At 47.9% G+C, this 24,467-nt stretch overlaps 10 protein-coding genes across 11 annotated transcripts; 4 read left to right on the forward strand and 6 right to left on the reverse strand.

The window, feature by feature from the left end:
• Positions 1-1,024: 1,024 nt before the first annotated feature.
• LOC120458666 (T-complex protein 1 subunit theta) lies at positions 1,025-3,190 on the reverse strand. The gene is made up of 3 exons (XM_039646400.1): positions 3,033-3,190; positions 1,823-2,853; positions 1,025-1,761 (listed from the first exon to the last, which is right to left on the reverse strand). Exons 1-3 carry the CDS (start codon positions 3,090-3,092, stop codon positions 1,212-1,214), a joined length of 1,641 nt encoding a protein of 546 aa, XP_039502334.1. The 5' UTR covers positions 3,093-3,190; the 3' UTR covers positions 1,025-1,211.
• Positions 3,191-3,930: 740 nt separating this feature from the next.
• Positions 3,931-7,271, forward strand: LOC120443895 (WD repeat-containing protein 43). The gene is made up of 7 exons (XM_039623322.2): positions 3,931-4,265; positions 4,319-4,848; positions 4,902-5,387; positions 5,444-5,572; positions 5,630-5,779; positions 6,856-6,953; positions 7,010-7,271. Exons 1-7 carry the CDS (start codon positions 3,960-3,962, stop codon positions 7,189-7,191), a joined length of 1,881 nt encoding a protein of 626 aa, XP_039479256.1. The 5' UTR covers positions 3,931-3,959; the 3' UTR covers positions 7,192-7,271.
• LOC120443898 lies at positions 5,798-6,834 on the reverse strand. Its single transcript, XM_039623324.2, has one exon. It carries the CDS (start codon positions 6,749-6,751, stop codon positions 5,840-5,842), a length of 912 nt encoding a protein of 303 aa, XP_039479258.1. The 5' UTR covers positions 6,752-6,834; the 3' UTR covers positions 5,798-5,839.
• A 7-nt stretch (positions 7,272-7,278) lies between the features above and the next one.
• On the reverse strand, positions 7,279-10,456 carry LOC120443896 (glucose-6-phosphate isomerase). Its single transcript, XM_039623323.2, has 5 exons — positions 9,848-10,456; positions 9,014-9,596; positions 8,408-8,647; positions 7,816-8,344; positions 7,279-7,757 (listed from the first exon to the last, which is right to left on the reverse strand). Exons 1-5 carry the CDS (start codon positions 9,979-9,981, stop codon positions 7,567-7,569), a joined length of 1,677 nt encoding a protein of 558 aa, XP_039479257.1. The 5' UTR covers positions 9,982-10,456; the 3' UTR covers positions 7,279-7,566.
• A 503-nt stretch (positions 10,457-10,959) lies between these two features.
• Positions 10,960-14,611, forward strand: LOC120448403 (protein lines). Its single transcript, XM_039630397.2, has 2 exons — positions 10,960-11,396; positions 11,462-14,611. Exon 2 carries the CDS (start codon positions 11,498-11,500, stop codon positions 14,060-14,062), a length of 2,565 nt encoding a protein of 854 aa, XP_039486331.1. The 5' UTR covers positions 10,960-11,396; positions 11,462-11,497; the 3' UTR covers positions 14,063-14,611.
• Positions 14,612-14,666: 55 nt separating this feature from the next.
• Positions 14,667-16,454, reverse strand: LOC120448428. Of its 2 annotated transcripts, none has more exons than XM_039630442.2 (4): positions 15,871-16,454; positions 15,729-15,810; positions 14,947-15,156; positions 14,667-14,890 (listed from the first exon to the last, which is right to left on the reverse strand). In XM_039630442.2, exons 1-4 carry the CDS (start codon positions 16,444-16,446, stop codon positions 14,688-14,690), a joined length of 1,071 nt encoding a protein of 356 aa, XP_039486376.1. In that variant the 5' UTR covers positions 16,447-16,454; the 3' UTR covers positions 14,667-14,687. The 2 variants fall into 2 exon arrangements, with proteins under 2 accessions (XP_039486376.1, XP_039486367.1); XM_039630433.2 differs by having other exon boundaries at positions 15,729-15,813.
• Positions 16,455-16,493: 39 nt separating this feature from the next.
• Positions 16,494-19,070, reverse strand: LOC120448409 (serendipity locus protein alpha). The gene is made up of 7 exons (XM_039630409.2): positions 18,919-19,070; positions 18,693-18,860; positions 18,307-18,633; positions 17,931-18,255; positions 17,140-17,871; positions 16,975-17,076; positions 16,494-16,912 (listed from the first exon to the last, which is right to left on the reverse strand). Exons 1-7 carry the CDS (start codon positions 18,997-18,999, stop codon positions 16,863-16,865), a joined length of 1,785 nt encoding a protein of 594 aa, XP_039486343.1. The 5' UTR covers positions 19,000-19,070; the 3' UTR covers positions 16,494-16,862.
• Positions 19,071-19,151: 81 nt separating this feature from the next.
• LOC120448418 (stromal membrane-associated protein 2) lies at positions 19,152-21,659 on the forward strand. The gene is made up of 2 exons (XM_039630421.2): positions 19,152-19,459; positions 19,619-21,659. The coding sequence occupies exons 1-2, from the start codon at positions 19,342-19,344 to the stop codon at positions 21,028-21,030; spliced, it is 1,530 nt and encodes a 509-aa protein (XP_039486355.1). The 5' UTR covers positions 19,152-19,341; the 3' UTR covers positions 21,031-21,659.
• Positions 21,660-21,937: 278 nt separating this feature from the next.
• LOC120448449 (protein FAM8A1) lies at positions 21,938-23,153 on the forward strand. The gene has a single exon (XM_039630468.2). The coding sequence runs from the start codon at positions 22,055-22,057 to the stop codon at positions 23,015-23,017; it is 963 nt and encodes a 320-aa protein (XP_039486402.1). The 5' UTR covers positions 21,938-22,054; the 3' UTR covers positions 23,018-23,153.
• A 192-nt stretch (positions 23,154-23,345) lies between these two features.
• LOC120448440 (aminoacyl tRNA synthase complex-interacting multifunctional protein 1) lies at positions 23,346-24,432 on the reverse strand. The gene is made up of 2 exons (XM_039630456.2): positions 24,250-24,432; positions 23,346-24,193 (listed from the first exon to the last, which is right to left on the reverse strand). Exons 1-2 carry the CDS (start codon positions 24,406-24,408, stop codon positions 23,390-23,392), a joined length of 963 nt encoding a protein of 320 aa, XP_039486390.1. The 5' UTR covers positions 24,409-24,432; the 3' UTR covers positions 23,346-23,389.
• Positions 24,433-24,467: the final 35 nt, after the last annotated feature.

Genomic DNA, 24,467 nt, shown 5'->3' on the forward strand with positions numbered 1-24,467 from the left:
ATTGGCATGAAAGAACAGTAACAACACAAGCAAGATATTTTTGTACAACTAACATGGCATAGGGCACATTTGTTCGGTATTGGAATGATAAGCTATGATTATCCTGTAGGGAAAGCACGCGGATGATATCACACACAAATTATTTTGAAATTAGGTTCTTGTCCCACTGAGTCGGACTGTCCAAGTCGCAAGCTTAATGCCGATGGGAATAATGAAGTTATAGTTTAGTTGATCGGTACTTCCAAAATTGCATTTAACTAGAAGTTTTGAATTGGCGGTGATTTTAGTTCTTGACGTAGCAAAATTCACACAGTGTTTACTTATTACTAAGAATCACACATTTTTGCAGAGGGCATTTTCGTTTGGAACCTTTGTAAAAGGTTTTGAGCTCCAGTTTGCTGTCGTGAGCAAACAGCAAAATGTAGTCCAAAGCCGCCAATTCGACAGGTGTTTTGGGGGCCCCACTTATCGAAACTGCAGTCGGTTAGCGAGTCCAAGTTCCTGCTTAAACATTCCACATAGAACAGTTTTTGATTCAACGGACACTTCGCATCGAGACTTTTAGTTATCACCCGAATTTTGCCCGAGGACAGCCGGACCATCCAATGGAGCACGGATGGCTCGGCTACGTCCTCGGATGTCATTTTGTATAACTTATTCATAGAGGGTAGACATTTGGAAACAAAAGCCATCAGAAGCACACGTACTTACAATCATGGTCATCGAACATACTTTAACATCTTTTATTCACTTTAAAAGAAAAGCGACAACGAGATCGTATTTTATTCGAAAATTAATACAAATCTTTTGCGATGCAAACGGGGACGAGTCCTCACAAATAATCTTGAATTGTATCTGCGAATAAGCATTTGAAATATTGTACTCAACAAAATGAATAATCGTTTGCTTAAATTTCAAAAATAAAAAGCGATAACTTACTTAGATTCGTTATCTAGCGGTGGCACCGGGTTAGGTGCGAAAAAAAATGTTTTATTTCAAATTCCCCCGAAGGATCACGCTTTAGTTCAGTTTTCGTAAGTTAAGTTTATTAATACAAGAAACTGTGTGCATGGCTGTGTATGTGGGTGAGGGTAAGAGTGGTTAATGAAATTTATAATTTCCATGGGACTCGTTTATGAAAATACAATGCACTCTTTATGGGAGCGGGAGAAACTAGTTATAGTAAGACGAACGAATCACAGAGGAGCCGCTTAACTCTCATCATCGCTGCCGGCAGCCTGTCGCGGCTTGGGACCTCCGGCGCGCTTGGCCATGATGATCTGGTCCACCTTCAAGATGGTTGCGGCCGCGCCTACGGCGTACTTAAGACCCCAGAACTTGGCCTGGTACAGATCAAAGAGCTTTGCCTTTGTTGTGTCGATGGTGCTGGCCTTTTCAGCCTCAATGTCAAAGCCGATTGTCTTTCCGGCCTCGGAGTTGTGAGCCAAATACAACTGGTTGACGATATCCGTGCCATTGATGCCGGAGTTCTCGGCCAGAGCCTTGGGGAAAACTTCCAGCGCGTTGGCGAACTTGCGCACTGCGTACTGGTCTAGTCCCGGCAGAGTATCAGCATAGGCGGACAGCTGGGTGGCTAACTCGATCTCGGTGGCGCCAGCTCCGGGAAGATAGCGGCCATCCCGGGTCAGGCACTTGAAGTTGTTAACAGCGTCATCCAGGGCACGCTCAATATCATCCATAAAATTATCGGTAGCTCCACGGATAACTACGGTCGCAATGCGCGAGTCCTTGCCCTCGTTCCTACGATGGTTTAAGAAATTATAATGGATTTTTTTGTGATTAATTCCATTGAAAACCCCACCTGAAAGCCACAATTGTGGTGTCTCCTAGTTCCTCGATGCAAACTTTGTCGCAGTAGCCCAACTCCTCCTGACTAGGCGTGGTGATGCGCGGCAGGACAGTGGCGTTCACGGAGCGGCTCAGGCGACGCAGATCGAACTTGGAGTTGAGACGCACGGCCATTAGGCTGTATTTGTTGAGGAAGTGCAGGGCCATGTCGCCGACCTTGCCGCCGGCCACAACCACCTTTACACCTGTTTCGGCGATCGCCTTGATCTGACTCTCCAACAGGCTCTCTTCGCCAGAGGAAAAACTCAACAGCTCATCGGCCGACTTGATCAGCACTGTTCCCTTGGTTTCAGTTTGAATGATATCGACGGGGCAGGAGAAAATCACGATCTTGGCCTTCTCTGCGTAGGTCACATCGCCTTCTACAAAGCGCTTGAAGACCATGCCGCGTACCACCTCAGACTTGGTCAGTCCGCTACCCAAGATCTTGCAGATGCGAATGTTGTCCACGTTGAAGGTGCCCTCATCCGGCAAGATGGAGACACAGGCCTTGCTCACCAGATCGTTAAGAAAGTCCTCTTGGCCGTATTGCTTCGACATGATCGATGTGCGAAGTACCTCCTTCACCTTCTCCACATTGCGATAGTCCTCGATCTTGTGGCTTACCAAAGTGGGCAGGATCTCGAGGGCCTTCTCCAAGGCTTTCTCATAGCCGTCGGAGATCTCGGCAGTGGTGATGCCCAGACGCAGCAACTCCTCAGCGGACTCCAACAGGGCTCCGGCCAGGACAACCACGAAGTTGGTACCGTCGCCTACCTCAGCATCCTGCATCTGGCTGGCCATGACGATCAGCTTGGCGGCCGGATGCTCAACATCTAGCTCCCGCATGATGGTGCCGGCATCGCTGGTCACGAACTGCTTCTCGATGTGGTTGATGATCATCTTGTTCATGCCATTTGGTCCATAGGCCGAGCGCATGGTCTGTGCAAACTCCTTGCAGGCACTGATGTTGCGGAATACCGCCTCCTCCAGCCCACTGTACATCTGAGGACACAAGTAAAACCATTAAATTAGTCATTTTTTGCTCATATGTCAAGCTCCGTTCCATGAGGATGACTAATCACGCGACTCCCCGAGACGGCATGTTTTCTTTTTAGTCGAATCTGAATGAAACCGATGCCCGGCGGACTCCTCGCCAAGTTATTTGTCCTTGTTGCACTCACCCGGGCGCCATCCTTGAGCATCTGCGACACACCGGGAGCCTTGGGAACGGATAAAGCCATTTTTGTACACAGATTTCAATTTCACACGGAGTCAGTCGGTAAATTCCAGCTAGAGTTATAACCTCAAAGTGGCCGCGAACATTCTGGATGGGATAGGGATGGCATTTGCTTATCGATTATTGTAAACGGTGACTGGCTCCGTTTTATATTAAATTAATTTTAAAATTTCCTATTTTTAATAAGTTGACGATTTTCTATGATTTTTGATGAATAGCACACAATTAATTAATAAATTTCAGTAGTAATTAATCCACTTAATGAATCCGTTTATTTTAAATTTGTAAACGCGTTTTACTTAAAAATCCAGTAATATGTAAAAAAGTAACTTGAGCTTAATACATACAATTCGTACAGTTTCAAACGTTTACAAGCGTTTTACTTAAAAAATCCAGTAATAAGTAAAAAGGTAACTCGAGCTTAAAAAAATAATTCGTACAGTTACAAACGATTATTCATTTTTAGATTTGAGGAAATTTAGTAACTTTAGGTTTGAGGAATACCCCAAATCTATCCGAAGTCCTGTTCGACATACAAGAAATTAAGCTAACTTTACATTTCGAGATAAAAGCCATTTCCTAAAATAATGTAAATTCTTTGCTATTTATTTTATAGTCAAAGTTAAACAATCGATTTTAAAATGCTTCAAAAAAAAACAAGCCCAATCTTTTAAGATTATAAATTCTTTCATTCTTAGAATTTTGAAATTTATGTATATATTATTTATCTTTGTAGGGTATGGGAAGCGTCGGTATATGACTAAAGTTTAATTGTGAGTCGTGCGTGACACACGTACGATACGGGAGACTAGCGTGAGCCGAGGTAAACACTAGACTTAGCGCCCATCTCTAATTCAAAACATAAAAAACCATGTCGCTGGGCAAGAAGCACGTGTTGGGATTTTCGCCCAATGGTGGCCAACTATTTGCCTCGGTGGACGAGCAGGCAGTCCTACGGATATGGAACACGGAGACGAACACGCTGTATCAGGAATATACGCCCAATTTACAGACATCCGGGTCGTGCACAGCGCTCACGTGGGTATCGGTGTCCAGTCCCCGGCCCAAGAAGTCTCGGAAGAGCATCCAGTCACAGGATGCAGCTAATGACCAGCTCTACATTGCTTTGGGAACATTCAAAGGCTCAGTGGTTATATATTCTTTAGCGGAGGGAAAGGTTAGTCGGATAAATAGTTTTAAAAACAAATAAACCACTATCAATCCTTACAGATTTCTCGAACGTTTAGTGGCGACAGCCATGATGGAGCAGTGACGTCAATTACATATGACAACGCTGGTCAGTTATACACCGTGGGTGCCGATTGCAGGGTTGTCGTTTGGTCCTGGACGGAGGAGCGCTCCATCGCCGAATGGCAGGTGGGACCCGAGAAGCCCCAAAATATAGTCTATCTCCAGAAAAGCGGCACCCTAGCCATTGGCTCCCGACAGCTTAAGGTGTACGACATCAAGACAAAGGAGCTGGTGGAAACATTCACCGGCCACTCGGGCGAAATAAACACCATAAGCAGCGTGGCGAGCACAGATGGCACTGAATTCGTTTTGACCACGGCCAAGATGGAGCGGGTAATCTGCTTCTGGAAGATCGACAAGAAGGGCAAGAACAAAGCCTCCGCCTGCACGCTCCTCATGGAGGATTTGGCCTACTGTCTGACCAGCGAAGTGCGCGACGATGGTCAGCTACGCGTGGCCAGTGTTACCCGCAATGGCATTATACACATTTACCTACTAAATGTAAACAGGTAAGTCAAGTGGTTATTTTTCGATACAAGTACTGAAAAACTATGTTTTACAGTTTATCCGCAGAGAAGTTCGTGAAACCCAAGGTTTCACTTCAAATTGTTTCTGATGGCACCGAAACAGTGGAACCCCTTCTAGCAGTGGCGGCCCACTTTGTGATTGACTCAAATCGCTCACACGAAATCCTTTTTGGCTACGGTAGTCGCCAACAACTGCAGTTTGAACGCTTTACTCCCAACTATGGCGAAAAACTAAACGTTATTGTGCGCGCCGATCCCAAAAAGCTCTATGCGAAAAAGAAAGGAAAGGAGCTGCCGGGCTATCAGGCCGCCACCAAGGTCCAAAAGCCTATAGTAAACCAAAAAACTGTGGAGTACAACAGCGCCCTGCCCATCTCGCAGAAGAAAGTGCAAAACGAAGTGCCTATGGAAGCTCGACTGGAACATCTTAAAATACAAGGAACCAAACTAAGTGGTGGCAAGTTGTTGACGCAGAGCAAGACGCAGCTGCTAATGCAGGCATTACACAGCAAGGACCAGGCGTAAGGGATTTTCTAACAATGGAAATATATGTTTACCAATAGGAGTGTGTTTTCAGAATGATACAAGCCGTTCTGAGTACTGAGGATCCAGACACAATACATTTGACCTTGGATCGGCTACCGCTCGATTACGTGAATCCCCTGGTTAACGAACTTTCCATCCTCTTGCAAGGAAAGCACGCAAGGTGAGTTTTTCCAAAAGATCCCCGTTGAATTTTTTTTTCAAATAGGTTCTTTTCCAGTGTCCGTTCCGCCCTGCGTTGGCTGCACGCACTGGCCTCAACACACACTAGTGTCTTGATGTCCGAAGACAAAGAGGCTCTGCGCGAAAAACTGGGCGTTTGTCTCGGTGTGGCGGAGCAGCGCATGCACTGTCTATCGGAAGCTTTACAGTAAGTAAAATTGGGGGATTCAAAAAACACAAATTAAGGCGTTTAATAGTGAAATGAAATTCAGTAGCCGGATTTCTTGGTATTCTTCGTCTTGATATTATTCTTGGGCTTTTCGATGGTGCCGTGGCGACACTCCGAGATCGCAGCAAAAAAGGTCAGCTTCGTGTGCAGAATAGTGTCGATGTAGAAGCGCTGAAAAGTGAACGAATTAAGACATCTTTCGCCCAGGCCGTAGTAGAGCGTGTTGTAACCTTCAAAGCGGTAGGTGATCATCACGGGGTAGTGCTTCAGTAGAATCTTGGACAAGGAAATGATGAATCGCACTTTGGCGACGGCAAGAGGATTCGGACAACGAGGTGTTGGTCGAGAAAAATGGGCATCCACAAATAGAATGGTTCCTTTTTTGGGCACCTCGTGTCGAATCGGATTGCTGATCACCACGCACTTAGTGTCCGGCGACAGTTCCCAGCGACTGACGAAATCCCTAATGTCGGCAATGGCATTGGAGTATTCAAAGTCCCCAATGGTCAGCATCTTGCGTGCCAAGCCACTGGATACAGAGTCCGCCGAGGTGCCAAGACCACCCATGTAATGATTTGTGGTTGAGGGATCATCCTCACCGTTGGCCACAACGGTGTCAGTAAACGCTGAAGAGTCCATGCTGATAGAGGACATCTTTTGCCTTTTCGGAAAGTTGTAAATAAAAAGACCGCGCGGGTCTGACTCAATTATTGCCAACGCTTCGCAGATGGTGCCATCGATCAGGTCGACGATGCACTGCATATCAGCGTCATCGCAAATCGGTTTGTTGCACTGATTAATGAAGCTGGATACGTTGGGTATATTGGCAATGGGTAGGGCACCGCCTGGCCCCAGCGTTGGAAGGCCACTACCTTGACTCGATGGTTTCTTATAATGAGTGTTGTCGAAGTGTTCCATACAGCTAGCGACATCATTGTTAAAAAGATCCATTTTCGGAATATGGCTACGACAAAATTTAGTTGTGTGTACTCCTTAGACTATTAACGTCATATTTTCAATATAACTTTAACCACTTTTCAATGCCTTCTTTTCAGAATAACCGGTCGAGTCAACCTGATAATTAACCAGATGAAGCGCAACGCGGACAATCATCTCAACAATAACAAAGCTTTGTTCGTGGATGACGACCCAGGTAAGTTATCAACTAGTTTTTTCACAAGGCTTGAGGCTTAATTCACTTGCTTCCAGATGAGCCCACCCCCGCTGCTGAAGATACACTGTTGGCAGAGAACAACTGGAGCGATCTAGAGGAGGATCAGCCAGGCAGCCCAAAGAACATATTAGAAGATGCGCTGGTGGCCGACGACGACCTGGCGACCGACGATGGTAACGCCGACGCAGACACAGACTCTGACGTGTCAATGGATTAGACAGCCTCCTCTTAATTTAAGTTTAAATGCAATTCCTTAATTGTAGCGCCGCGAGAAAATAAATACCATTGTTTTCCAAACGCAGTCTTTTACATCGAATTCATAAATTTTTATTTATGGTTTTAAACTACATACGTGCAACAACGAATAGTGTGAGCCAATTGTTGGTCTAATTCCGACACGAGATTGTATCGATACGCAAGCAAACAAACATGTCCAATTCATAAATAATGTTGAATAATATACCAATAACAGGGGGCTTGTAGCTCGAGTATACGTAAGCGGCGGCTACTGAATAACGGCTCAGAAACTACTAACAATTAGAGCATTTGTGTAAACATTTCTTTTTAATTTGCAACAAATAGCCGGACATGATTACTTCCAATTGGCTTTGATGAAGTTAATTAAGCCGTTCGTGGAACTGTCGTGCGTGGAGACCTCGTTGCAGTGATCCAGCTCCGGCTCGATGGCCTTGGCCAGCTGCTTGCCCAGCTCCACACCCCATTGGTCGAACGAGTTGATGTCCCAAATGATGCCCTGAACGAAGATCTTGTGCTCGTACAGCGCTGAAAAATCAATTGAATCAATCAATTAGGTTTTGTGAGCTAGAGCAGAGAGACGTACCAATCAACGCGCCTAGGGTGAAAGGTGAGACCTTCTTCACCACAATCGAGTTTGTGGGCCGGTTGCCAACGAACACCTTGTGGGGCAACAAGTTGTCCAGCTCGTTGCCGCACAGACCAGCCTTGGAAAGCTCAGCCCTGGCCTCGTCGACCGTCTTTCCGGCCATTAGAGCCTCCGTCTGGGCAAGGAAATTCGACAAAAGAATTTTGTGATGCTTGCCGCCGGCAATGGGATTGTGTGTCTGGGCGGGAGCGATAAAGTCGCAAGGGATCAGCCGGGTGCCCTGGTGGATGAGCTGGTAGAAGGCGTGCTGGCCGTTGGTGCCCGGCTCGCCCCATACAATCGGACCAGTGCTGTACTTCACAGCCTTTCCCGCCTTGCTGACGAACTTGCCGTTGCTCTCCATATCGCCCTGTTGGAAGTAGGCGGCAAACCGATGCAAGTACTGATCGTAGGGAAGGAGGGCATGTGTTTCTGCCTTGAAAAAGTTCGAGTACCAAACGCCGAGCAACGCCAGGATAACGGGAGCCTGGGAAACCAATAACGTGGTTAGCTATAATCATTTTGCTTAAATCCTTCAGTTGAACCTTACATTTTTCTCCAATGGTGTCGTCCTGAAATGGTTGTCCATGTAATGAGCTCCATCCAACAGCTGCTCAAAGTTTTCAAAGCCAATGGACAGACAGATTGACAGCCCGATGGCCGACCACAGGGAGTAACGTCCGCCCACCCAATCCCAAAAACCGAACATATTAGTGCTGTCAATGCCGAATTCGGTGACCTTTTCCTTATTAGTCGACAGGGCCACAAAGTGCTTTGCCACGGACTCAGGCTAAAACGAAACCAAAATAGTTTATAAATATAGGTCACATAGAAGTGTAATGATGTAACTATTTGCTTTGGTGGCGTTATCTATTTTACATTTAAAGCAACTTGTATTTCGTATTGGGAAAACTGTATAAGAATATTAAATCTGATTGAGTCATACGCTTCACTAAGTCAGATATATATAAATAATTAAAAATCCATTGGGAGTTTCCTATTAATTAATAATAATTAAAGTATTCAATTGAAAATGTATCTTATAGCCATTATATCTATCATGTCACATCGATTGGTCATTATATTGGTTTAGTTATCTTAGCTTCAAGCGTTATCAATGAAGGTCAATCAATGTTCGACCTTTCTTCGTACTTACCTCCTTGGAATGCTCCAGGAGCCATGTCTTGGCGGAAGTGGCGTTCGTAATGGTCTCCTGGGTGGTGAAAGTCTTTGAGGCGACGATGAAAAGGGTGGTCTCGTAGTTGACCTTTTTGAGGACCTCGGCCAGGTGGGTGCCGTCGATGTTCGACACAAAGTGGGAGTGGAGGCCCTTGCCGTAGGGCTTTAGCGCCTCAGTGACCATCAGCGGGCCCAGATCGGAGCCACCGATGCCGATGTTGACTACGTCGGTGATCTGTTTGCCGGTGCAGCCGCGCCAAACGCCGGAGATGACCATGTTAGTGAACTCCTTCATGTGGGCCAGTTCCGCGCGCACATCGGGCATCACGTCCTTGTCGTCCACTAGAACGGGATCCGTGCCACGGTTGCGCAGGGCTGTGTGCAGGACGGCGCGGTTCTCCGTGATGTTGATGTGCTGGCCGGAGAACATGGCGTCCCGCGCTGCGTCCACGCGACGCACCTTGGCCAGGGCGAGAAGCAGGTCCCAGACCTCGTCATTGATGCGGTTCTTCGAGTAGTCCAGCAGTATCTCGCCATCGTTCTGGGTGTGCAGGCGCAGGCTGATAAAGAAACGAAAATCTTTTGACCTCAAAGCAAGTACGATTCGGAGGTCGTTGCTGTGACCTTACGCAAGGACAAATTGAGTGGCGGCGACACTCGAGAGCCGATGGTGAAAGTGAGAGTGGGCAAAGCGCAACTCGATGAATAAACGATTGACGATGGGGGATACACAAATGAGTGTATGTATGTGTGTGGTGGAACTACATACGTAACTTCCACCCTCGAAGGCGAAATCGCCAGAAAAACCCACCTGTATTTTGAGAATCTCTTGGCATCCTTTACGAACAGGTCCTTGATGTTCAGGTCCTTGCCACTGGAGTCGTAGTACTCCTGCAGCTTCTGGAAAGCTGCCTCCTGGTTGAGCGGAGGAAGTGGGCCGGCCATCTTACTTCAGTTATCCCACACAGGAACAGCAAGTGTATACGGAGTAGAAGGGCAAGGGAGGACTAGTTAGCACTCGATGCAAATTTTTAGTGCACGGAGAAGAGAGCACGGGCGAATAGCTTTAGTCACTCGCTTATAAACGACACTTCACTTATAAACGCGAATATGGCTGCTTAGGCGTCGGGAAGTTCCTTTTATCTGGCTCCGGCAAATCTCCAGAGCACCGCACCACAACTTCGCCGTGTTTGCTTTTGATAGGTACTGAGCGGCCGCTTTTATTCCAACGTCCTTTCTGGAATTCGCGAGCACCTTTCAATGTCAAATGAAAAACAAGCGAGTGTTGCCACGTCGGCCGCGCTCTTGTTTTGATGCCTCGATCGTTTGGAAGTGTGTGCGAATTTAGTGTGTGGGCCGAGTTGGTTTGAACTGAGAATTCCCTGCTCCTAGATCATCCGCACAGATTGGAAAAAGGACGTAAACTGGAATTTTCGAAACGAAATAACCGCCGCTAACGGCTTATTTATATGTCGATCTGGCAACGCTTTGGGCCCAGGGATGTCAGGTGTCAACAACTATCGTATAACATTTGTATTATTTAATGTTAAAAAAAAATACAACGTAATTTTTACTTTTTAACGCTTTTAAAGGTATTAGTATGAATTTACCTTTATTTCCTATTAAATTAACACATAGAAAAAGCAATAATAACTCTTTGTCACGTTATTGGCAAGAAATTCCTAAGCACTTTATTATTATCGCACGCTTGGAAATATAAAACTTATTGACTTATGGTTATTCAAATTACTTTTGCTTTAGCTATATAAGCGCAATAAACTTAAATATTAGTACATTTTAAAAGGTAAAACACACATATATAACATGTGTAGTGGCGACATTATGCTGGTTAAGAACTTGGATATGTCTTTCGCTAACGCCAAAAAACAAGAGCCATTTGGCAACGCTGCGCAACTAGGGTTACCAGGTAGCTGAAATTCACTAAAAGATGGCGACGCGCACTTAATTTTTGTTTTTTCCCCACATAATAAAGTGTAATAAAACCAAAATAAAAGGAGTGCCAGAGAAACAATCAGACGCTCTAAAAAAGTGAGAAATAGCTCACGACCCAATCGACTTAGCCGGGCTCACAGCGAAGCGCGAGTGCAGTGAAACTCACATAAACATTGACTGTCGCTGCCCCGAAGAGAGCAACAAGTGTGTGAAAATCGAATTCTGCCCGTTTAAAATGTCTGGAGGAGCAGTCAGAGCCCCTGGCGGCAGTTAGAGCGCTCTCGTCGCCCCCAAGAAATCATAGTGTGTTCCAGGAAGCCGAGAAAATCGCTCCAAGAAGCCAGGCAGCAGCGTCTGCACACGTAACCTTGTGTGCGCGTAGCACGGAAGCTGTTTGTCGGAATCGGGTTTGTAGATATGTGGCTGCAAGCCGCCGCTTAGATTCACTGCTCACCGGGAATTTCGCTTGCAGTCCATTTCCAGGACGTCGGGTACGTCAACGTGGAGGATGGAGGCCACATCCACAGCAGGATCTGGAGCCGGAACGAGTGATGTTTGCCCATGCTCCACAGTAGCAGCCTCTACGACCTCCGCATCAAACGAGCAGCCGCAGACCAAGCGCCAAAAGATCGAGCAGCAAATAAAGGTGGGCTCCAAGGCGCTGCCACCACAGCCGCCGGACATTCTGGACCTGGACGCCAACAGCAATAGCCACCTGTGCTCCTCGCTCTCCTCGTCCAGTTCGCACTCGCTGTCAACGCCAAGCACCGCCAACAACTCCCCCACCACCACGCCCTGCAGCTCCCGGGCGGCGTCGTACGCCCAGCTGCTGCACAACATCTTGCCACGAAAAGGGGACTCTGACCCAAACAGCCAGCCTGAATCCGCCCATGACGAAGTGGACCGATCGGCCAAATTGCCCAACCTGCTAACCCTCGACACGACTAATAGCAATGGCAGTCATGCTAGCAGCAGAACCAACTGCATCCAAGCAGCAGCAGCAACGTCCATCGACGATATGCTGGAGTTCGAGCAGTCCCTGACCCGCCAGTGCCTGTGCGGCGTCTCGGAGCGAACGCTGCGCAAGCCCTTCCAGTCGCATTACTCACAGGATACCAACGGCCAGAAGCGGATAGCCTACCTGCGGGAGTGGCCCACAAACAAGCTGTTGCAGTTCCTGTCCAATTTGCAGCTACTGTTCGACATCTACCTGAAGCAGAACGCAAAGGGGTTTATCTGCACACGGATAATGGATGTTTGCGACGCACTGATTCGCAATGACCACAAGCTTATCGACGAGATTATCGTGCTGGCCGGCTACGAAAACTCTTACGTGCAATTTCTGGCGGGACGTGTGCTAGCCGCATTCCTGGTGATTGCCAAGCAGGAGCTGAATGACGAGTGGCTGCAAAAAATCGTCGATCAGCTTTTTAACTTTGAGCAGCTCAACCAGGCGGCCGTGCAAAAGATCCACTTCAGCCTGGACATCATCAAGCGCATAGTGGAGTGGAAAGACATGGAGATCCATCCGCTGGACGACGATTGGATGGTGGCGGCGAATAGTACAAGCGCAGCCTCGTCAGTTTTGCCTCTTTCAGAGGCTTCTGTGAGCTACATGCACTTCCCCGTGCAGGAGCAGCCACTAGCCACCAATTATTTTGCACTGCAATTTCGCGAGGATACGGAGGGTGAGAGAGAGACGGAGCAGGAAGCACCCGACAACCGCGACCGGCATCGGCGCCATTTTGGCGAGGAGATGAACGTCGCCTATGAACCACATCCTGCTCCCCAGTCCACGACCATGCCCAGCGGTTGCCATGTGGTCACACTTACCGACTCGGAAAGCTTCGATACGACGCACCTGAAGTGCATCACCATTCAAAAGCTGGAACACAAGTGGCCCACGTTGGTGAAGAACATGTCAGAGCTGATGGCACCGACGCACCAGGATGCGGCCGAGCACTGTGTGCTAAATTTCTTACAGCTTTGGGAGAACATTATCTCGGTAAAGGCCAATCTGTCCATCGACGAGACGCGGCCATACTACGCCCAACTAGACAAGTTCGAGCTGCTGCTCAGCCACAGCCTCTCCTGCACCGTGTACAAGCAGATGCTGTGCCTCTTCAACGAGGCGTTGTGTTATGGTTCCACGCTGGCGCTGCAGGACATGCTGCCCGAGGAGACGTGCAAGCTGGCTCACCAGATAGTCTGCCATGTACGGGGCTTCCGCATCCTGGAGTCGCTGCCGCGGCGACAGCCTGACAACATGGTCAGCCTGATCGGCTACAATGGCAGGCCGCTGGTTTATGCCAATGGAACAATTACCCTGGCACATGCCGCGCAATCAGGGGTTGGCGAAGAAGACGGTGCGCCACCGGACCTAATCGAAATGGACAAAACACTGTTGCAGAAGATGGTCCTGCTGGTACTTAAGTCGATAGCGGTGACGGTGAAGGAGATTCGCAGCGATTCATCCGACTCATCCATTGATTCCACCGACTACGATGCCTTCCAGGACATGATGCTCATCGAGCGTTCGATCCGCGATGTACTGAGCAAGCTGGAGACGTTCATCAAGCAGACGCTGGAATTCCACCCGGAGTGCCACTTCAGCAAGATCCTGATCCACCTGTTTGACGACCAGGATGACCACCTGATCGAGGCCATGGTCTGCACGCTGGACGTCACGTCAGGGATTTCGTTCCGCAACAACGCTTTTCCCGAGCTGGTGGCCATGCTGAATCCGGTGTACACATTCCTGGAGTTCCTCAAGATGACGTCGAACAGCTCGGACCTGCTGCTGGACCTGCTGGTGAGCAACGAGACCTGCTTTCTGCTATACCTGCTGCGCCTGCTAAAATACATTCGCATGAACTGGACGATGTTCGTGCACAGTTGTCACACCTTCGGCATGGGAAGCGCCATGCTGGATGAGGCGATGGGGGTTCTTATCCGGCTGCGCCTGCAGATATCTCGCCTCGTGTCGCGCCAGCTCTACCCCTACGACATTTCACCGGTGCTGCGCCTGCTGGAGAGCTGCGAGAGCCTCTACGAGGGCAACGAACTGAGCTGAATGCGGCTCAGGTCCGAACTTCAAACAACATGCAATTAAAATACGTAATTTATTTTAATATTTAATGCAATAGGAGAAACTAGCGCAAAATTCGATGAAGATGGATGACTTGTAGAATACGTGTATTAGCCGTAGGGACCACTCCGACCATATCTCCGCACCCCGATCCAGTAGCGCGTTAACCGTAGTTAAGATCTTGCACTCTTTCATCCGTTTCGCCTAGCAGGTCTTTTAACCGAGATACATAGCTGTATGTAATTGTCATTGTAATGAGCATCACAAGTTCGTAGTTACTTCGTAGATAATGGTAATATCATAGGTACTGAATTCCAAACTAAACACTACGCTAGCCTAAGATTTTCTTAATCTTGCCCTAAGTAGAATAATGTACAATAGGATGGAAAAATGGCAAACGTTGGCTCGTTCTCCGCCTTCGGCGGAAGTGGGCGTAAATTCGGTGTCTTCGAAGAGAATATTCTTTGTACGTTTTTTAAAACACTTGAATAATATAACATAATTAACTGATTAAAAGAAACGCATTAAGAAGGACTACAAAGTGTGATATTTGAAAATACTGTAGTCCCTTAGCAGTTCCGATGGCCTTTGCCCTGATTTTATCTCGATTTCAATGGCGATTTATCATGCGGACGCGCCGCTTTGGATCGGCAGTTCCACTTGGCATACTTGGCACGCCACTTACTTCTGGTTGACCAGTGAGGCTTATCACCGAGCCTCGTCTGGCCATTTCGGGTGGATATGGACTCGATACGGGAACCGTCTGATAGTTAATGCTGATCGGAACCGAGCAGCGACGGTTAAGATGGGGCTCTAGAGAAGAAAATAGTTGGTCTTATGAGACGTGTCACATTGTAACGCAAGTTTACCAAAACGGGTTTCTCCTCCAAGCCTAAGCGGATGCTGGTGACTTGGCCGGCTGGCCAAAGGAGACACGACCCTGAAGTGATACTCCTGCACCCTCGGAGCGGACTTTGTAAAGCCTCCCTCTTCGTTCAGCGTGTACTTGTAGCGATCCACCGACACGGAACGCTCTTCGCTGATAATATGCTTGCGCCGGAATATCGGGGACTCCTCCACTTTGGCATGCATTGGGGAAATGGAGAGCGGTCAGTTTGGGGTGAGAGATCGCAGAGGATTGCGGAAAAGCCCATTCAAACGGAAATGAAACGCAATCTAACATGGCTACGTAAATTGATCACAGGAAAGCACATAGTAATTGATTTATTTTACGATTACGCACATCTAGCACAGTAATACAAATATACATTCGAGTATGTACAACCTTACATTCAGTACAGTTTCACAGAGAGGTGAAGAGGAGGTAAACAGTGTAGGTCGTTACAAAACACAGATATCAAACGCATAATTGAACCCGAAAAGTGCGATAGTAGTTGGATGTATAGATGTAGAGATAAAAGGACAGACTATAGGTACACAATATACAACACAGTTTCCCAAAAAGCCAGAAAACTAGCGCCCATTTAATGGTGGACAGTGCTTTACAGTATAGAAAATTAGTTAATTCAGTACATAATAGTAGATACATTTAGATTTATAGGATAACAATTCACTTGATCCCTTGTTAATTCGGTGTAAAAAGCACCTGGCCCAGCGAGCTAAAATTTTGGCAAAGATTTTGGTAAAATACCTTTTGATGACCGCCGATCTTGCTTGTGGATCTGGGCATAGGATTGCAGGGAGCAGCGGCGCATTCGTTTGTCCCCTTTGTTCTGCTGCCGGAGAAGGATTATTCACGCGGCAATACGGAGTGGAATGCAAGTTGACCTTACCGACTTGTAGTGCTGGTTGATGTCGGAGGCGGCCTTCAGCAGCAGATAGATGAAAACCAAGGCAAAAAGATAGATAATGGGCTCCGCGGTGTTACTCTTTTTGCTGGCTTCCTTCTTCTTGGGGCCCTCGGGGGATTTCGTCAAACGAATTTGCTTGCTGACCCCATTCCCAGGGCCATTTTTGGTTCTCCTCGTGGGCTTGCCTTGGGATCTGGAAACTGGCTGAGCAGCTGTATTGATATCGGATTCCTTGATGAAAACGTCCAGCTTCTGGCAAGATGCATCTGGAGCGGCGTCATAGAACTCAGCCATGGCTTCCGGATGGGCATCGCCGGCTTGGGAATGGTGCAGGTCGTAGGCAGCCACGCCCGGCTTAAAGTAGTACCTGTAGTTGTGCTGCATCCCGGCTACCATGAGATACACAGTACAGAGCACCACAAGGATACCCAGCGGTACCACATGATGGTTATTTGTATCCTTCTTACTGCCCACGGCACTTGCCAGTCGCTTTTTGGGAGAAGGCAAAGCCTTAATCTCTTTGGACAGAGCTACTTTATCGTCGCTGAGTGGTTTCATAGCCGGGTGCTTAATGTTCTTCAAGCAATCACCGTGTGTATCTGTTGAATGAGTGTCCTGGCTGCCTCTTGTGGTGAAAAATCAATAGGGATTACCTTTACAGCTGCACATATTAAGCGTAAGAGGGTTTCTAGTGTAATTTAAAGGTCAAGCGACCGAGCGGGATGCGCTGACCAATTTGTTTTTCTCTATGTATTTATTTTAATTTATTGCTCTACTTTTACAACAGTCAAAACTGTTTCCGATGCGACGCTCTCCGCCACCCGAAAACACTACATGCTTATGTGTATGCCTACCTGACCCATGACATTCAAGTGGCGACGTACGTTAAGTTTGAATTCTCGAATTGCAAAGTTCCTTTTTTAAATGATATGAATTAAACACTTAAGTAATTAAAAAGTTATGAACAAAATGCTTCAGCATTCAAAGTATCCATTGGACATTCCAGTAAGTTGGTCGAGTATATCTACAATAAATAGAATTAATAGGTAAGTCGTATCAATAAAGGTATGCAATATTTTTTGGTACCTGTGATTTGAAGATCCATAGACTGATTACTCATAGAAGTGTATAGCTTTCTGCTTTCAGCTATATTTTGGCGCTTGAACATAACAGTCCGTAAACTTTCTCCTGAAAATAGCATTCACAACTTAAGTAGACTCACTACATTAATTTAACCATCAGCCGACTTACTTCTCAGAACATTTCCATTAGGTTTTGCCATTTCCGATTTAATGTCTAAGGAATTTGTGGTTATCTTATGGTCCTTTGTTTTATTTCCTCTATTCCTACGCTCTGTGTCGTAGAGAATACTACTGCCTCTGGCTGTTTTAGGGCCAGAGTAATGGGTTTCGTCTTCATTTACCTCCTTGATATTGTTGGCCTCATCCACTAAAAGGGGAGCCAGGGGATCACGAAGTTCATCCTCGTGTTTACCAACTCCCAGGCAGCAGTGCAGTTTCCGCGAGATCGTACGCAAGATCTTGAACCGCTTGAGGATTCTCTGCGGCTCCACCTGGGATGCACACATCAAAATTGCCTTACACTCGCGCAGTACCCGGATAAACTGCTGGTAGTACTCTTCTCCCAATCGGTCCTGCGTCTCGGTTAGCACCTTTCGATTGATTTCCAGCTGAAAGTGCTCGACTAACAGCAAGGAAATTTGGACCAAGTCCTCCAATCGCTGCTTATTGTAAAGTTTTTCCGTTGCACTTATCCCCGAGGTCAGTATCTCCAAGTAACAACCAAGGAAGGCGCGGCTATCGATGATCTCCTGAAGCGTTGCTTTGAACTTGGTAACCTCCTCGTTGAAATGCTGTTCTAGGATGTCCGAGTGCAAAACCGAACCATGGGCCTGCAGAGAAGGTATCAGGGTAGTGTCCAGTGACTCAAAGGAGGCCAGACAGCTGCGCATCATTGTTTTCACTGAAAAGCGATTAGTACTGGCGTTAGTTTCGATTCTTTTCATAATAAATAATTTATACTTTTTAAGTTCGGCGCAAAGGAAATGGCAAAAATGCCTATTTGAGTGGCACGATCTATGTTCACATCAAAGTCCGCTATGAGTTCATCAGCCAAATCATCATTATCTGCGCTCTTCCTCAGCAGCATTCTAATTTTGTCCACCGAAAACTTCTCGAAGTCCAGGAAGCATGTAAATACCAATCGCAGAAGCGCATCGTTGAGGAAGTCCTCCAGTTGGTATATTGCCTGTTCCATGGTCATGGCCCTCAGCTTTAGGGTGGACATGTAGTGGGCACTGAAAGACTCCTTGCACTCCTCCAGAAAGGCATTGCACTCTCGGATAACCTAGCGAACAATTACATAAATAAGGGGATATTGCAGAAGGATTACACCCACCTTTTGGCACAAGGCACTGAGAGCCCTTTTGTCCTGTGACAAAGCCACATTGGCGAACCCCAGGGATTGACCCAAGATTAAATCAGTGTTGGCACGCAACTTCTGGCTGAGGGAAAGCACTTCCTTGGGAGTTTTGGGACAGTTAAAGGTATCGGTGTTTTCCTCATTGTACGAAGTGAACAGGGCCAAACAATCCAGTGCGGCATCCACCAGCTTGAGGAAAGAGCGTTCCGGAGCAACTGCTTCGCCACACGATTCTTCGCTGTAGAGATGCATGAGGCGCCTTAGGCACCATCGAATGCGATCCACAAAGTACTGATGACTTACCTGCGTATAGAGAGTAAGCCATTACTGTGCAGTGCTTAGATCATGTCCGAATCACTTACCAAAACTGTAGTGCCGCATTCTAGTTTTATCGTGTGTTCCAACTGGCGAATGCAGATCATAATCTGGCTTAGGCAAAGACATACCAGCTCCGAGGACTTCGACTGCCCCGAGGAGCAGAAGGAGCTGTGCGCCAAGGTGGCGAATTCCAATAGCACCGCACACAGGTTCTAAAACTCAGAGCAACAAGTGAGTAGTGTCCTGCGGAAAGTTTCCTTTACCACTCACATTTAGCCAGTTTGCATCTGCTGCATTGTGGGTGCTTACTATCAGCAGGCAGGACTCCAACTTCTTTATCAACACTTCCATTATTACGTGCTAATACGCGTTCAAATATTCTGTAGGCAAAAGAAAACAACTTTTTTAAAAAATGGCTTGAGTTCCCCGTGAATGGCAAGATGGCATGGCCTGGCGTTAGTAACAACCCGTTCGCCGATTTTCCTTCACCGCCGAACGGTCCCACTGGACGCATCACTTTTTCGGTAGCAAAAACTTGTAGAAAATTGTCAATTCAATTCGCTGGTAGTTGTATATCCATGTGAAGCAGAGATAAGCTCCGTCAACTCTACCCGTCGCCCACGCCACGTCGCACAGTCGCGCCGTGCCACAAATACCAAACGCAGGCCCCAGAGACCGTAAGAATATCCAAAAATGAGCTCCTCGAATGCGGGACAGCGCACTAAGCTAATTCAGGAGAAGTGCCAGACCCTCCTGACACAGATGCTTCGGGACGAGGATAACAAATACTGCGTGGACTGTGATGCCAAGGGTATGTAGATAGGGTCTGCGGATCTCCACTTCTTTAGCGAGAGATACGCCTCTTGGTGACGCACATATGTACGTGCATATACACACCGCACATGCAGCTGCACTGCGAGAAAAGCTTTTGTGTTGTGAAAAGCCACTAAATGCACCTTTCCATCTCTAGGTCCACGATGGGCCTCCTGGAATCTGGGCATGTTCCTCTGCATTCGCTGCGCCGGCATCCATCGTAACCTGGGCGTTCACATATCGCGCGTCAAGTCCGTCAACCTGGACACTTGGACACCGGAGCAGGTGATCTCGCTGCAGCAGATGGGGAACTCACGAGCTCGCGCCGTCTACGAGGCACAGCTGCCGGACGGATTCCGTCGCCCTCAGACGGACACCGCACTGGAAAACTTCATCCGGGCCAAGTACGAGCACAAGAAGTACCTGGCTCGCGAGTGGGTGCCTCCCTCGCCGCCAAAAGTGGACTGGGCTAAGGAAATCGACGAGGAGCTGGAACGGCAGAAGCGCAAGAAGAAGACCACTCAGGCCCAAGCCACATTGGGCCTCGGTGGAGTGGCCAGTGGCAGTGGCGACAAGCGCCTGTCCGGGTCATCTGCGTCGGCCCTAAAGAACACCCCCCTGCCCGCACCGCTGCCAAAGCCGAAACCCAACCAGGTCGGCGGCTGCAGCCCAAAGACGACGCAGCGTGTCCAGTTGAACAGCAGCGGCACCAGTAGTGCCGGCGAAAGCGACCTCTTGGGTCTGTCCTCGCCCACCAAGCCCATTGTCGCGACCAGTGCCAACCAAGAACTGCAAAACGAAAGTTTCACCAGCTTTCTTAGCGCCGAATCAATCGCCGGACAGTCGGATAAGTCGAACGGTAGCAACGGTGACGCCGCCAATTTGATGGGCTCAAAGCCGATCTCGCTGGCACAAGAGGAGCAGGACTTCTTTAACCAGGGCTCACTGGGCGCCAGCGGCAGCGAGAAGGATCAATCCGGCAAGATGTCCAAGGACAGCATTTTGGCACTGTACGGCAGTGCGCCAGCTACCCACAATCCACAAATGAATTTTGGCGGTTTCACGGGCATGGCCCCAGGCGGTTATATGCATCAGCAGCAACAGCAGATCCCCCACCAGTTTATGACACCTCCGAACTCGGTGAGCATGTACAACTCACCAGTTATGGCTGCGCCGAATGCGTTCAGCAACGCTGCCATTAGCAGTGCCACGGCAATGAGCATGGGTGGCTCCCATGGCTTCACTGGAGCCCAGTTTCCTAGCACCGGGGGCAGTCCTTATGCTGCCGGAGGGCAGGGAGCTGCAACGAATCTTATGCAAACGAACCAGAGCATCCTCAGTGGGATGCCGCTGTTCGGGGCTGTTCCACAACAACAGCAGCAACACCAACACCACCCACAGCTTGGCGGCCTCTCCATGAACTTAATGCAGCCCCTGCCCAGTGGTCTGAACATAGGCCAACCACAAGGATCGGGCGGATTCGCCGCCAACGGGCCAACCACCTCCTCAGTACCATCAAATCTGAACCAGCAGTTTGGAAATCTTAATATCGGTAATGTGTGGCAATAAATACATTTTGTATTTATGTAGTTGTACTCCTTTAATTAATTGTAAGATACGAGTGTTCGTCTCGGTGTTTGCAGCATGTGTGTGAGACGATGATGCTTGTTTATATACATTCGATTTATACAACAACTTGCCAATTTAGTTAGTTGTCCTGGGATGATTCGGAGCAAACCTATTCGTATTTATAGCAAAATTCATTGTCAAGCAAGTCACTGTATTAAACGATGTTCATGTCCACCAGGAATCGCATCTGCTCGTTCAAATCTATTCCAATTAAATCATTAAACATACACTTGTAACACCCAACTACATTAAATTGAACCACAGAACGTAATGCACTTCCCAATTAAATGTACATGTTATTTCGAAAGATTAGCTAGGTATTTGGTACGCAAGCATAAAAAAAACGTCCACGCCAGGGTACGAATGTAAGGTGTAAGAGATCTGGCGAAGTACTTTTTAGATGCTTGATATCCCTAAAAACATATTCACGCCTCTTTGTCAATGTGAATCTAAAATATCATGGCTCGGTTGTCAACGGATTTATTGTATTCGATTCTTAAGTTGCTATGTCTAAGGAAGAAATCAAACCACTTCGAACTGTGTAATAATAAAATATTCAGACAATTGTATGAGCTTCGTTCTGTGTCGCTGATTTAAACGGAAGAAAATACGGGTAATGTATAACATTGTGCTTATGCAAAACTTTTAACTTATGTTTAAGAACTCAAAAATGCATAACATTTATTTTATTAAACAAGCAGCTTTTTGTTATGTTGTTCAACTACCTTCTATTTAAGATAATACATTTTCAAACTATAAGCCACCGCTAACGAATATTTCGTATAAACAACCTGGACTGCATTTTTTTCAATTTTCCCGCCCGGTTTGCAGTTCACAGGGAATCGGAAAGTTCGTCATTCGCACCGATACGTTGACACACCCTGCCGCTTGCAATACACGTCAACTTGTATAAATAAATAAAAGCAAGCCAAATAAAAACATTGAACATTGTGAGACTGAAACTATGGGTGAAAAAGGCGAGGAGACGGGACAGAAGCCTGAGGAGCGTTCCACCAAGGATGCCTACTTCGATAGCCTCTTAGAGTGGGCCAAACAGGCGACGCTTGCCCAGAATGCGATGCTTATGTTTCCTTACTATTTGATGGCCAACTATCCGACTATGTTCCAGGGACTGCCTGCTTCCGCTGCACTTCGCCAAGCGGCCGCTCCTGAACCATCACCGGTTCAGGGATCGCCAGGAGATCCTGCTGAAGCTGCTCGTTCGCCGACGCCAAACTTCAGACGCCTGAGAGTCATGGACGAGGCGGCCCAGCAGGAAATCATACAGCGTCTAGGCGGCTACGAGTACGTTCTGGCACCGTTTTGGAAGCGTGCCGTAGCGGAGACCATCGACATGCTCATCCTTTTTATAGTGAAAATCATCATAACCTTCGGAGTGGTTAACCTGTTTAACATCGAGTTCGATGAGGACGTGATTCGGCGCACCCTAGACGAAGAAGACTTGTTTGGGAATTTCATTGACACTTCACTAGATTTCATATCGATTTCCACCGACCTCTTGCTCATCGAAATGCTGACGAAACTCACAGTCTGCTGCTACGAAGCGCTTTGGACATCCCTCTACAATGGGGCTACGCCGGGCAAGTCACTAATGAAAATACGCATCCACTATGTGGAGGCGGTGTTGCCGCTTCAGGCTCCGCCCCTTCCACAGTTCGTGCTTCAGCCGCAGAGGGAGCCGATGAGGGCTTTGCTTTATCCTGCAGAGACTCCCACGCTGATGCGCTCCTTCGCCCGCGCCCTTACCAAGAACCTGGGGATGACCCTGCTCTTCCCCATCTGCGTAGTAATGATCTTCTTTAAGAACAACCGCACCGCCTACGACGTCCTAACAAAAACGATTGTGGTGGAGACCAATTCCAATGCCGTGCTCCGCACCCAAGTGCAACCGCAGCGCAATCGCTGAGTACGGAACGTAAACCAGCCAAAGTGTCTAGGAATTGCGCACTGTTTCCTATGCATATATAAATAGACTTGTTAATGCTAAATTTAATGTCGTTATGTAATGCTGTCCTGTGAAATAAAACGAAATCTCACACGAAGGCCTCAGAATCTGCACGTTCAAATCTGTTCGGAAAATGTTCTACTAGCTATCACAATGATTAGTAAAACTTCCGGTGTGCATCATATAAATGTTCCTGTAGGGCAACTCCTTCTCCACTAGTGCTTGAAACCCAAGTTTTTATGATCGTAATGATGAAATGGTTAGTATACAAAAAATGAAACTGCTATTATTGATTTGTGCATAACCCTGGTGTGCAGATAACCGTTTATTGGCTTACTTCACATTGACGTTCTTCAGGGTTTGGGCCACCACATTGCCCTTGCCAGGAACATGAAGTGCGGCGCCCTTGTAGCAAGCAACCAGGTCATCGTTGGTCATTAGGTCCGGGGCACACGACTCGAAGATCTTCTTTTTGGGGTTGAGCTGAGCGTCCGGTTGGCGCGAATAGCCCTCGCAATGAACTAGGTCGCCGGGGACAGCTCCGGCTGGCGGACTCAGCACTTCTACCTTTTCCGGTGTAGAGGCGCACATGACCATAGCCTCCGAGGTGACGCCGCGCATTTTGGCCGGTTTTAGGTTGCACATAACCACTACCAGTCGGTTTTGCATATCTTCCAGGGGCACGAACTTCACCAGGCCGGACACCACGGTGCGTGGGCCCGCCTCGCCGCAGTCGATCTTCTCCAGATACAAACTGTCGGCGTCGGGATGGCGACCCACCTCGACAATTTTGCCCACGCGTAAATCCAGGCGACCTACGTCTACGGGAGCCTCTGGAGCGGCAGCCGGCTTCTCGGCGGCCGGTTTCTTTTCCTTGACCTTCTTTTCCTTGGGATCCTTGGCCAGTTTAGAAGCCTGAGCAGCAAGAGCAGGTCCAGCCTCTGCCGGCAGATCTACTGGGGCCGCACTGGTGCAGAACTTACGGGCTCCAGGCACCGGAATCTGTTTCTTGCCGTTTCGCAGCTCCAGCTGCACCAGCTGCGCCAGAGCCGCTCCAACTTCCTTGGCCAATGCAGCGTTCTCCTTGATTAGCTCCTGCTTCTGGCGCTCCACAAGTTGCTGCTGGATGCCGTAGATCTGGTGGGAAGTAGGTTACCGAATGTTCACAGGGGACGGCAGGCGGAAATACTTGCCTCAGCTTCAATGGAGTTAATCAGCGCTTCGGCGCGCTCGTTGTTGCTCGCAATCTTCTGCAGATCGGCCATGGTCCTTCTTTTTTTTGCGAATTTTGTGCAATTCAGGTCGTATTTTTTACATGCGTATCCCACAGTCGTGGCAGCTCTACGCAGCATTTCAGTGCTTCTTCTAGCCACGAACAGTCGCGTCGCGCCGCGTTGGACAGGTTGCTCGT

This window comes from Drosophila santomea, chromosome 2L (genome assembly GCF_016746245.2).
Source record: "Drosophila santomea strain STO CAGO 1482 chromosome 2L, Prin_Dsan_1.1, whole genome shotgun sequence".
In the NCBI taxonomy this organism is placed as follows: Eukaryota; Metazoa; Arthropoda; class Insecta; order Diptera; family Drosophilidae; genus Drosophila; species Drosophila santomea.

What these genes read in the sequence shown, in the direction of transcription:
- LOC120458666 (XM_039646400.1), bottom strand. Translation starts at nt 3,092, where the DNA reads ATGGCTTTATCCGTTCCCAAGGCTCCCGGTGTGTCGCAGATGCTCAAG. An exon ending in TGCTCAAGGATGGCGCCCGG is followed by an intron (nt 2,854 to 3,032) that starts GTGAGTGCAACA and finishes TTGTGTCCTCAG; the next exon opens with ATGTACAGTGGGCTGGAGGA. An exon ending in ACCACAATTGTGGCTTTCAG is followed by an intron (nt 1,762 to 1,822) that starts GTGGGGTTTTCA and finishes AAACCATCGTAG; the next exon opens with GAACGAGGGCAAGGACTCGC.
- LOC120443895 (XM_039623322.2), top strand. Translation starts at nt 3,960, where the DNA reads ATGTCGCTGGGCAAGAAGCACGTGTTGGGATTTTCGCCCAATGGTGGC. An exon ending in TTGCAAGGAAAGCACGCAAG is followed by an intron (nt 5,573 to 5,629) that starts GTGAGTTTTTCC and finishes GTTCTTTTCCAG; the next exon opens with TGTCCGTTCCGCCCTGCGTT. An exon ending in TGTCTATCGGAAGCTTTACA is followed by an intron (nt 5,780 to 6,855) that starts GTAAGTAAAATT and finishes CCTTCTTTTCAG; the next exon opens with AATAACCGGTCGAGTCAACC.
- LOC120443898 (XM_039623324.2), bottom strand. Translation starts at nt 6,751, where the DNA reads ATGGATCTTTTTAACAATGATGTCGCTAGCTGTATGGAACACTTCGAC.
- LOC120443896 (XM_039623323.2), bottom strand. Translation starts at nt 9,981, where the DNA reads ATGGCCGGCCCACTTCCTCCGCTCAACCAGGAGGCAGCTTTCCAGAAG. An exon ending in CGACACCATTGGAGAAAAAT is followed by an intron (nt 8,345 to 8,407) that starts GTAAGGTTCAAC and finishes TTGGTTTCCCAG; the next exon opens with GCTCCCGTTATCCTGGCGTT. An exon ending in CACCCTAGGCGCGTTGATTG is followed by an intron (nt 7,758 to 7,815) that starts GTACGTCTCTCT and finishes TTGATTTTTCAG; the next exon opens with CGCTGTACGAGCACAAGATC.
- LOC120448403 (XM_039630397.2), top strand. Translation starts at nt 11,498, where the DNA reads ATGGAGGCCACATCCACAGCAGGATCTGGAGCCGGAACGAGTGATGTT.
- LOC120448428 (XM_039630433.2), bottom strand. Translation starts at nt 16,446, where the DNA reads ATGAAACCACTCAGCGACGATAAAGTAGCTCTGTCCAAAGAGATTAAG. An exon ending in AGATCGGCGGTCATCAAAAG is followed by an intron (nt 15,157 to 15,728) that starts GTATTTTACCAA and finishes TGCATGCCAAAG; the next exon opens with TGGAGGAGTCCCCGATATTC. An exon ending in TGGAGGAGAAACCCGTTTTG is followed by an intron (nt 14,891 to 14,946) that starts GTAAACTTGCGT and finishes TTTCTTCTCTAG; the next exon opens with AGCCCCATCTTAACCGTCGC.
- LOC120448409 (XM_039630409.2), bottom strand. Translation starts at nt 18,999, where the DNA reads ATGGAAGTGTTGATAAAGAAGTTGGAGTCCTGCCTGCTGATAGTAAGC. An exon ending in TCAGTGCCTTGTGCCAAAAG is followed by an intron (nt 18,256 to 18,306) that starts GTGGGTGTAATC and finishes ATTGTTCGCTAG; the next exon opens with GTTATCCGAGAGTGCAATGC. An exon ending in TATGGATCTTCAAATCACAG is followed by an intron (nt 16,913 to 16,974) that starts GTACCAAAAAAT and finishes TATTTATTGTAG; the next exon opens with ATATACTCGACCAACTTACT.
- LOC120448418 (XM_039630421.2), top strand. Translation starts at nt 19,342, where the DNA reads ATGAGCTCCTCGAATGCGGGACAGCGCACTAAGCTAATTCAGGAGAAG. An exon ending in CGTGGACTGTGATGCCAAGG is followed by an intron (nt 19,460 to 19,618) that starts GTATGTAGATAG and finishes TTCCATCTCTAG; the next exon opens with GTCCACGATGGGCCTCCTGG.
- LOC120448449 (XM_039630468.2), top strand. Translation starts at nt 22,055, where the DNA reads ATGGGTGAAAAAGGCGAGGAGACGGGACAGAAGCCTGAGGAGCGTTCC.
- LOC120448440 (XM_039630456.2), bottom strand. Translation starts at nt 24,408, where the DNA reads ATGCTGCGTAGAGCTGCCACGACTGTGGGATACGCATGTAAAAAATAC. An exon ending in TTAACTCCATTGAAGCTGAG is followed by an intron (nt 24,194 to 24,249) that starts GCAAGTATTTCC and finishes ACTTCCCACCAG; the next exon opens with ATCTACGGCATCCAGCAGCA.